The 11028-nt window shown below is 47.6% G+C and overlaps 1 protein-coding gene across 7 annotated transcripts in view; it reads right to left on the bottom strand.

Moving 5' to 3' along the window:
• Positions 1-3547: 3547 nt before the first annotated feature.
• The window catches only part of LOC133353548 (kelch-like protein 9), a 122868-nt gene continuing 115387 nt past the window's right edge, over positions 3548-11028 (bottom strand). For all 7 annotated transcript variants that reach the window (XM_061569888.1, XM_061569923.1, XM_061569897.1 and 4 more), the window contains one exon: positions 3548-10297. In XM_061569888.1, coding sequence (XP_061425872.1) covers positions 9923-10297 — 375 coding nt within the window. In that variant the 3' untranslated portion in view covers positions 3548-9922. The remainder of the gene's footprint in view (positions 10298-11028) is intronic.

The following is an 11028-nucleotide window of genomic DNA, read 5'->3' as shown; positions in this document are numbered from 1 at the left end:
GGCACCTGCACACAGATGAATTCATTTCATCGCTCCATCTCGTCTCTCTGGTGACGCGCGCTGCTGGCAATTGAAGTCGTCAACAAAGGACACGAACGTGAAATGCGACTTGCCCAAACCCTTCACGTTGCTCACGAAGAGAGCCATCAACGCACAAGACAACAATCACAGCGGCAGCAGCAAGCCGCAGCTGGCGTATTGAACTAAAGCAGCAGTCGGGAACCTATGGCTCGCGAGCCATATATGGCTACTTCCAGTGACGGCATATGGCTCCCAGACAATTTTGAGTTGAAAAAAAAATTGGTTTGGAACTGATTTTAAAATACTTGTGATATTGCTGAATAATACTGTGTCATTTTAAAGTAAACAGAAATTAGTTTTGAAGATAAATTTCACGGATCACGCCTGCATGAAGCTCAACCTCACCACGTATGAACCTGACTACAAGGCCATCAGCAAAACCATGCAGCACCAGAAGTCGCATTGAAAGTAAGACCTATTTAATTTATTATACGTTAAAAATACTATAAGGCTCTCAATGCAATATATTTAGAAATATTTGGCTTTTATGGCTCTCCCAGTCAAAAAGGTTCCCGACCCCTGAACGAAAGAGTTCATTCCACCACCCCAACCAGTACAACTATTATTTGCGAACCTAATTAGAACGGCGATTGTTTCAGCCGTTAAAACAACACGACACACTGGCGCTGCGTCAATCATCGCGGCCCTCGGCTCAACAAATTCGAAGTTCTTTTAATTGGTACTAAATTAATATGATTACATGCAGCGGAATACATTTTGCCACGGTTATTAATGGTTATATTTGTTCTCGATTTGAAGCTTTCGTGACTGCAATGATTCATATTCTTCGGTTTTTTCGGTAAAGTCACGTAGGTAAAAAATTAAATTAATAAAAGTAAAATCAAATAAAAATAAAATAAAAATCACGACGTTTCGGAGGCAACACAAGCTTCCGTCTTCAGATGGAACCGTCACAGCGCGCTTGCTGTATCAATTTTAATTGTTTTACCTACGTTATATTTGTTGTTCCTATACAAGCCTCTCTAGGTCTACAACGCCCGAGTTAAGGGTAAATATGCTCAATTAATGAGTGGTGCTGCTCCAATGAGCCGCTGTTACCACCCCGTCGCAATTGGAACTCTGCCCACCCGTGCTAAATGAATTGCCCCGTAATCATCGAGTCCGCGCCTCTGTCGAGAGCCACGGCAATCTTGAAGAGGGCGGCTATTGTTATTGTTGTTATTATTATTTATCGACTTCCTTACCTGCGTGTGGGAGACGCTCCGCGGTGCAGTAACAGCAGCAGAGCAAGGCGAATGTCAAGAGTGGAGCTTTTTAAAGGATCCTGTGGATTATTGGGGTTTTTTTTACCCCGGGCTAATTTTGCTAATGTCTAACGCTGCGCCTAAAATAATTACTTCATTTGGCATTAGCACCATTCATTCGCACCTTTGTGATAGCCAGAAGGGGGGGGGGGGGGGGAGGAGCGATGTTGCTCAGGTGTTGAACAATTACTGCACGCAACTTAAATGTATAATAATTTACGGTTAAATTTCGATTTAAAGCTTTCGTGGCTGCCGGGATTCATCTTCTTGGTTCATTCGGTAAAGTCACGTAGAAGGGAAATAATAAAATAATAAAAATAAAACATAATAAAATACAATTCTCACGACGTTTCGGCCACAAGAGGACGGCTGTTTGCGTTATGGCCGAAACGTCGTGAGAATTGTATTTTATAATGTTTTATTTTATTTATTTTATTATTTCCCTTCTACGTGACTTTACCGAAAGAACCAAGAAGAGTTTACGGTTACTCTTTCAAAAATTGTATCGTGATGCCGGTCGCCCCACGAGGCTCAGCATTTTAGAGAATAACGTCGCATCTTTAATATCCGCTACGAAGCGGCGGTAGGCACGGATGTACGGCGAAGACGCCTGCCAGTCTTCACCCAGGGCCAAGCTAGGAACCGTTTGGTTCTCGAATCCCCGCGAACCTCAGCAAGCAAAGGGGGCGAACGCGGAGACAGCACGGACACCTCGACCCAAGGCCGTAATCATAATATATATTCAAATATGCTAAAAATTCCCCCCCCCCCCCCCCCCACAATATATCGCTATAAAATAGATTTCTGTTGATATGATTGTGGTTATGGTTGTACTTTATTAATCCCTAATCTCTGCCATTACATACAACGAAACAAGAAAAGGTAAAAATAAAAAAACAGAGCAATGTAATACACTATTATACATTATTGTAAAAATAAATAAAAAGTCCATCCCATGTGTTCGTGAATTTTTTTCATATTTTAGGCAGGAAATGAGTTTACAAATTTAGATTTTTTTTTCTGGGGGGGGGGGGGGGGGGGGAGACCCCCAGACCCCCTGGAACATTTGGTCCCCCCCAATGTTGACTCCATGGCTCCGGCCTTGCCTCAACCCAACAACAACCTCTGCTGCGACCTCAACCCGCGGCCTCACCGGAGCGGACCGGTGGGCGCGGTGGGAGCGCGAGGAAATCGGACGGCGAAGTTGTTGATGCTCAAAGGACGCAAAGAATGTCCCCGCAGCCAATGAGCTGCCACGAAGGGCAGAGCAACCGGAGGTAGACGAGAGAAGTCCATCAATACTGCCGTTGGGACTGGTGGGAGGCAGTCGCTGCCAATTGCAAAAAAACAATCCGTTTATTCAACCCGGAGAAACCTCGCGGAGCCTTTAAGACCCCGTTTTGGGAGAGTACGTCTCGTCGAAATTCTCTCACTGAATGTGTTTAAAGTAAAATGTGTGGACAGACATCTCTGCAGATCCTTGAGGTCGGGGACTGACTTCGTGTACTGCGTCCGACAGACACCACTCTCTCTCTCTCCGTCCTGTATATTGGCGTCTCTCATGCACACGATGGCTCCATCCGTGTGTGATCCACCAAATTCACCCACACATCAGCAGCAGGGTGAGTGGCTAACCATATCCTAAAATGCCTCGTGTCTCGGAAAATATCACAAGTGTAACGAAGCAACGTTTCCTCTACTAATATCGATGTCACGATACGCACACTGAATCATGTAAGGATCGATGTTTTTTTGTAATTCATCAACACTGCAATGTGTTTATATAAACCCTGCATCCACTAGAGGTGCAATCATCTATGCTTGAATCGCATTTACATTTCATTGAATCGTGAAGGCAAATTGTTGCATCAAGAATACACCGAAATTTCACATACATACTCAGCATGACAATTCCCCAATATTAAAGCCCACAGTTATAGAAAATGGGTTCGAGTACTGTGCTTACGAATCCAGAGACCCGAGTTCGATTCCCAGCCATGGTTAACATCAGTGGCGAGCGATGTCTGAACCGGCTCTTTACCAACCCGCACAGTTCGGTGAAGTATGGTCAAACACCAACCATAGCGGACACAAGCGTGGGGGAGGTCTTCATCCAGCAGTGGGATTGACAATGGCTGTAAAATCATGGGAAGTTTATTCAAGCAAAATAGAAAAAAGACAATAACACATTGGTATATTTCATTAATTCTTATCGTCATTTTTTTTATTATAATTCAACTCAAGCAACACTTCCAGAGCATTACAGGGTTCCAGAGGACAGACGCGAAGGATGATTGGGCCGACTCTACGCGTGCCCAGTCTCTAACGTGACGACTACGATTGCACTGTCTGGAGCCACAATGGTATAAGCGCAACCTGTTCACCTGCATTCACTTCTACCCCGGGAGATATAGAATCAATAACCAACCCACAAGCCTGTGCAACATATACCCATCCCATGAACTGATCGCACAGCAAACACACACACATTGCCCCGAATCAACATACAACATACACAGTGCTGTCATTGATCAAGCTACACAGTGCATGTCAACACGACCCAATATGGTCGCTCGACTGTTATTATATCCCCCAACTGCAATCGATAAAGCTTAGAACGAATCTATGTACAGACGCCGGGCAATGACACAACTTTTTACCAGAGCAAAGCAGAGATCCACAACTCGCAAATGTTCACGAGAAATGGTGCAGGCAGCCGCGATGTGCTGCAGGGTTACGTCATTTACAAGGGCTACGTTGTTACGATAAGGCATCTGTGAAATTCCCCCTTGAGAGACCTACTCACAACCTGCACTAAACACAGTAGACCACGCAGCAACTTTGATACAATCTCTTTTCTGCTCTCCTTAGTTTTAATTCAAAATTCCCAGTCTCGCAAACTTTCCATAAAAAGATATATCTTAAACAGATTTGGCAACAATCCCCTCTTGCGCAACCCAGCTCTATATACACGGCCTTAAGCACACTACCCTATATATTATACGTTTATGCAAAACTGCAAGTATTTCCTTTTAATCCATACACAGTATAACTTAGCACTTGACTGGTGGCAACAATTGTACAATGCATGTCACGAGCACACTATACATAGGTTTGCACACAATGCAGTCTGGTACTTAAATATATTAGAGCCACGCCGACACTTTGCATGTCAATTATTGGTGGATGTTAAAAATACACTTCTACCATTATAACTTTGCCTTTGAGCCATGACATAAGCTCTCTTTCGGTTTTTTTTTTAACCAGTGTTTCCAAAAGTCTAGAAATAAACGACAAAACAGATCGGGTGCAACAAACGCCGCATGAAAATGTGGCCACGGCACAATCCGAGCATGAACGATGCGGGCATCCCCCCCCCACCAAGCCCTGAACTTTTCAGCTGTAGGTTTAAGTAACGGGGTTAAACAGAAGGCACCCACTGTGCCAGCTCCTCGCGACCACCTTATTAAGAGCCACACACTCCAGTCGACAAGCCCGGAGCTCTCCGGGGGGAGCGGGTGAATAATGCAGTCTCGGATGTGACTGAAAGGCAAAGTTAAGAGTCTGATGTGCGCACATCTGCCAGCAAGATCCCCCATGCCTTCACGAGCTTTTGAAAACTCATGTTGAGACGTGGCTCTCCATATGTGTCCACACGCGGTTGTTTCACCGCCACCTGCAAGCATGTGGAAGCAAGTTACAAGTGGTAATCCTCCACCACGATACAACGAATTGAACGTACATGTGCCGGTGTAGCTGGATGGAGACAAAATGCCGCTTTGAGATTCTCTGCCCAACATTTGATTTGCGCGATGGGTGAATTTTACTGTTGGCAATCACTGTTGGTAAAAACGTCCCAACTGCGAAATGCACGTACTTCTTCGCACTTAATATACATTTGGTGGCAACTCACGGTTGCAACCAAAAATCCTGACGATGCCTCGTTTATAGTATCAGCAGCGAATGGGGCAGGGACAAGTAACCATCTTGGTATCTATATCGCAGAAGCCACATTGGCACCGCATCATGCACCATTACGATATGACCTCGAAACCATCTGCGGAAGAGTAACGGTCATCACGGTGGCCGATCTGCCCATCGCACTGCCGCATTGTCTCGTCTTATCCGGCTCCCGTTTCAAACGTCCTCATTAAGCATTCGCAAAAAAAAACACACGCAGGCATCCGTCGTCTGTAAATAAACGATGTTAGGACATGCAGAAACGCTGCGTCGCAAAGATGCGCGCGATGCAACTCTCTTCGCGTCAATCTCTCGGACACGTCGCGTTTTGTACAACCCGCCACTTATTTCTGAAGATCATTTTGGCAATAAAAATTGAAGAGAGCGTCAGCAAAAGGCCAACGAAAATAAGAAACCGAAATAAAAATGGCACTGGCACTTTTTAGCAGCGTTCAGAGAATCTTTTTTTTTACGGCAAACCATGCAAGGGAGGTCCTCCCCGCCCCCGTCCTCGCACGAGAGCGGATTTGACGATCGTTTGTCTTCCTCCTGCGGAAGTCTTGTCGAACGCAGAAGACACGGCTTTGTACTTGCATCCCGCGAAGCTTTAAATGTACACCTAGCCTTCGTCGAGCTTCCCGGGTCCTGTGATGTTTGTTACATGAGTTCTCACGAAAGAATGCGTTCCGTTTCTAGTTTTTCTTTTGCTCATCACCATTTCGGAGTGCACGCTTGTTCTTATTTTCAGACGAGGGAGGAGGAGGAAAAAGAGACTAAATTGATGGAGGGGTTGTGGGGAAGGGGGCCGCTCTCATCCATGCCGCCCACAGTGTCTGACCTTCAAGTAAACCGCGAGGCGTTTAAAAATAACGCCCCGTGCTTTCGTACTTCACGCTGCCGTGCGCACACGCCCGTGAGGGTTTATCGCTTGGGGAAGGGGCAACGCAAAATCCACGATTCCCCTCCATCCGGCGGCAGTGAGCGCTTTAAAAAAAAACTAAGAATAAAGAGTTCTTGTGAAAGTCAAAGCAGTCCTTCAAACTCCGTACAGCTGCGGTCCTTTTTTTTGCGGTGCCATGTGAACGCGCGTTCAAGTTAAACTACCGTATAGGGTTTTTGTTGTTGTACTATTATTAATTGTTTAGAAACTTTCAACAAATTGTTTCCACCTGCTCTTGTAACCGGTAAACGAAAAACTTTTTTTTTTCATATAAAAACATTTTCCGGGCAAAAGCGGTTAAACTCTGCCAAGCGCAAAACAACAGCAGCAAAATAAAGCGATAACGTAGAAAGAAGGCATGTAAGGTCAAAGGAGAGACACTTCCCTTTTTGCGTAACAATTACAGCATCTCTTTTACGACAAGGGGAACGGAATTGTACCGGGGTCTTTGTTCTCATCGCAGGCTAACATCGATTCTCCTTGAAAAATGCCAAACTAAAGTTTACACCAACAAAGCGTGGACATCCCATTACACACACGCAGCCTGTACACTCTTCAAAGGGGACGTGGTAAAATAAGACATTACGAAACCATGAGGGACAACACTTAAAAATAAAAACGTGCGCTATTTTTAACACGTGACCACCGCCTTCAAACGTGTCAATGCTCTATTCCGAGACAAGTCCTTTTTAAGGGCCTGCGGTAAAGAAAGCAGAAAATTGAAATAACAAAAATGGGCATCCGCACACAAGTTGAGTTCGTGCACAATGTGGAACGAGGACAGACACCGTCGTTGACGAGATAACACAAATACGTGCCCCGTCACAACAGAAAACCACGGCACGAATTCGTTACACACACGGTGCAGCACTGGAACCAGTGTTGGGCTCTGCAGGCATCTTGGAGCATTTAGTTACGTACTTCAAACTTTGAAACAAATTAAATTCGTGATAAAAGTTCAGCCACTGGGCACTTCTCACGTAATTTCTTGCTCACACCACTGCAGGCGGAAGGGCCTCCAAGAGGGCTGTGGCTCTGGAGGGCATTTGGGCCGGCCGACTCTTTGGCACTCACTCACCAGACATCCTGGGAGAGGTGCGAGTAGCCACGCTGGATCCCACCGCACTCGAGTTGCTCAGTGGGTGGCCAAGGCCGTGTCCAAGGTTCCCCCCTCGCGTAGCTTTATTTAACTCAATCACGCACTCTTGTTCGGCCAATCCTTTAATTAACACACCGAAGCAACCAAAAAGGAATATGTCTCAAGAGATAATGTTCTGTCTTTAAAATATGTTACATTTCCAATGGTTGCAGCCTGTCAATTGGCCAAAGAGCAATGCAGTGAGAAGTATGAATTGTATTTATCGTGATTATATTATCAGAGAGTCTATTGAGATCATTTTTATCGCAAGGTAGACCAGGATAACAGCGACTATCATCATCACCAACCACGATGGATGCCTGCCCAAGATGTTCCAATCTCTCTGCCCTGCGTCTGCCTGTCACAGTCCATCTATTACCTGCAAGGGAGCTGATATCAATTGGCTCCATCCCGTCCATTGAGGCCCTCTCGTGCACGTTCACCCCATTGGTCGCCATTCCATCATTGGTCTCAACCACCGGGACGTGGTCCCCTCCAGCGATCCCGTAAACCTGTTATGATTGTGATATTTCAGACGCAATCGACTCTCGCGTCCGCGCCTCGCTGCTGTAATAGACTCCTGAGAGGGCTGCCTCTATGGCAAGCGGTGTGGTAATCACGAAGCTAACCAATTCCATCTCGCCCGAGCGATGGACAATAGATGGACCACAACAACACTCCAACCGGCAAACAACCATCCCAGGGAAGAGGTGACACCTCTTGGCCCTGGGCTCCTCACACACGGAACAGGTGATAGCAACATCGGCAAGATAACAACATTGAATTGCAACTCACATACTGTCCCCGCTGCTCTACGTGAAACGTGTACGTTGCTTTTAGACACCGTGAACACAAACAATAGCCACGCGCTGCAACTCGGATGACCGTCTTTCACGCTTTTTGTGGCGGTAAGGGCTCGGAACTTGATGCATCGAGACTTCCTGGCGAATGGATGACCCCAAGCACTTCTGCGATGATTTTATCCCCAAAATTGTGATTACAGTATTTTAAGAGTGGCCAGGAATTTAACTGCAATGCAACGGTCAGTGCAGCCTCGAGCACTCAATGCACACCACCCCCCCCCCCTCCTCCACCGTGCCCCCGTACAATTATTTTGGAAATGCAGAATTTATCAGTCACTGGTAGTTGATCGCAAAGTTTTCTGCAGTGCAGCTGTTGGTGAAGGTCACCAATTCTACGAGCACCATGCGACCTGCTGCAAATTAGCAGCTCGTATCAAAAGGAGATGAAAAATATGAAAAAAAATTGTTAAAAAAATACCAACAGCAAATCTGTACGTCAAAATCTTTAAGTCACATGGCTTTGACAGAGCTTTAAACATGAACCGAGATTTAAGTATTATTTTATTATCCATTTGTCCAAGTAAACCATCTTATGTACTAACCATCATAGCATTTTTAACACTGCAATTTGCCAACAATGAACCGATGAAGGCAGTGGTCGAGCAAAATTAACTTTTCCAAAAGAGATGATAAAGGGTCCCCCCCGCCCTAAGTGGAGAGTTGGATTTAGTTTTGCAATGAATTGTCGCATTAATTCTCGAAAGGCCAAAAGGCATTCCATGCGTGCACAGCTTCACTCGGGCTTCAGCCGTAGCAGTGACCCTACATGTCCAGCAGTGCTCACAAGGTGGAAGCCAACTGCTTCCTCAGAGACCACCACACTCATCTGGCGGCTTTCCATGTCCCTCCAGCAATGCGCCGAGGTATGCGTCTTGCACATGCAGGGGGACACCGATATTATAAATGAATGAAAGATAGGTGCCAGCATGGAAAGCTGAAATGTTAATGGTGGTGTCGCCCCCGCGGGATGGAAATCGAGAACAACCAAAGCATTTTACATGACCATTGGTTGGGGCTAAAATTGGACATTTTATTTTTATAGGGCACCAGCGCAGAACCAATTCCTCTCCGTAAGTGCGCGACGACCAAGTGCATCACACGCTCGGTGAAGCGTTCACGGGGCCATGGGATCAATTTCTCTTTGTCCTGCTTTTGAAAAAAAAAAATAACCTGGAATCTGAAATGCATTGGGGCGACCCACCCCATTGTCAGGTAATATAAAAGTAAGTGCAGTTTCACGCCGACAGCGAGAGGTGTGGTGTGAGAAGAGACGGGGGGAGGGGGGCGGGGGACGGCACCGCTTGCCAGTGTCCGCAAATTCAATCAGGACGCTCGTCACGCGAGACGGCGAGTGCAGCGGGGGGGGGGGGGTCGGGGGGAGGCGTTTGCGTGACCCCCACGCGATTCAGCGAACGCTAAAAGGGCGGCCGGCTTCCTCCGTAGCGTCGACGGCCGCTCGAGAGACGGGGTGTGGTCACTAAGGATGCTGCTTTGACTCGGGCGCAGCCATCGGACAGGGGGGGGGGGCGGGGGGAGGGGGACACCCTCGCCGAGATGGCAGCGCAACGCCTCGGATGCCCAAAACCTCTCGGGGGAAGAGGCCCTGCCGGTGCCGAGCCGGCGCCGCGCGCTCAGCTCGCCGCATCGTCCCGTCGATGAGCGGGCGCCCCCCGCGTTAGGGCGTGTTGAGCGGGTCTCCCATCCCGGCGCCCGTTCCCCCAGCTCCCGCGCTGCTGTTACCGCCGCTGATGCTACCGCCGCCGATGCTACCGCCGCTGCCGCCACTGCCGCTGCCGCCACCACCACCTCCGCCACCGCCACCACTGCCACCACCACCGCCACCACCGCCTCCGCGGTCGTCGTCGTCCGGGTGCTGAGCGTCGTCGTCCGGAGGGGGGTGCACGGTGAGGGTGCACGCGCGGATGCCGCCCAGAGACTCGGGGAGGTCGAACACCTTCTGCCACTCATCTCGCTCGGGGTCGTAGCGCTGCACCATCTCCACCATGCAGCGGCTATTCCAAGAGTAGCCGCCCACCACGTAGATGCGGCCCTGGCGATGGCATCGGAGTAAACGAACACCAAAATGTTACAAAAACGGCTCTCAAATAACACCAAATAGAAGGTGCTTTTACACGACTCGTTTTTTTTTTTTACAAGAACGTTTAAAATAAATTTACTGACCTCCTTGCAACGTTTGGCTAAATTATTTTTCCCTATTCATTACCTATTCATGAATTTAATAGGTTCTTTCTCTCACGATACATACATCAAATTAACTGGCAATATTGCTTTAAAATATATGCTGGCCATATTACATTTGAATGTTACCTTCAGGGTAACATGAATAATTTTTACGTCAAAAACAATTACAAACTGAACGGGACAAACGAAACCAATACGAATATATTCTTGGAATAAATCCCTTTCTGCCGAATCGTGACAATTTATCGAATCACGTGGTTAGGCAAATAATCATTACCGGCCTCATATTTACTTTGTCATTGCCGACTTCCGTGACACCCCTCGCTTCTTAGGGTGCAAAAATCAGGAAAACGGACGCGGTGCGGAGGGTCGCTCAACGTCCGTGCTGCGGCCAAGCACCGACGGCTCTGAGAAGAGCGGTGGCGGCTTGGGCCTCAGGCCTGCCAGGTGGCCCTCTCAGGCCTGGCAGGTGACCCCCTCAAACCTGGCAGGTGACCCCCTCAGACCTGGCAGGTGACCCCCTCAGACCTGGCAGGTGACCCCCTCAGACCTGGCAGGTGACCCCCTCAGACCTGGCAG

The sequence above is a fragment of the Lethenteron reissneri genome, chromosome 6 (assembly GCF_015708825.2).
Source record: "Lethenteron reissneri isolate LAM-NWPU_2019-01 chromosome 6, ASM1570882v1, whole genome shotgun sequence".
In the NCBI taxonomy this organism is placed as follows: domain Eukaryota; kingdom Metazoa; phylum Chordata; class Hyperoartia; order Petromyzontiformes; family Petromyzontidae; genus Lethenteron; species Lethenteron reissneri.
This window is presented reverse-complemented; position numbering and strand designations above follow the sequence as displayed.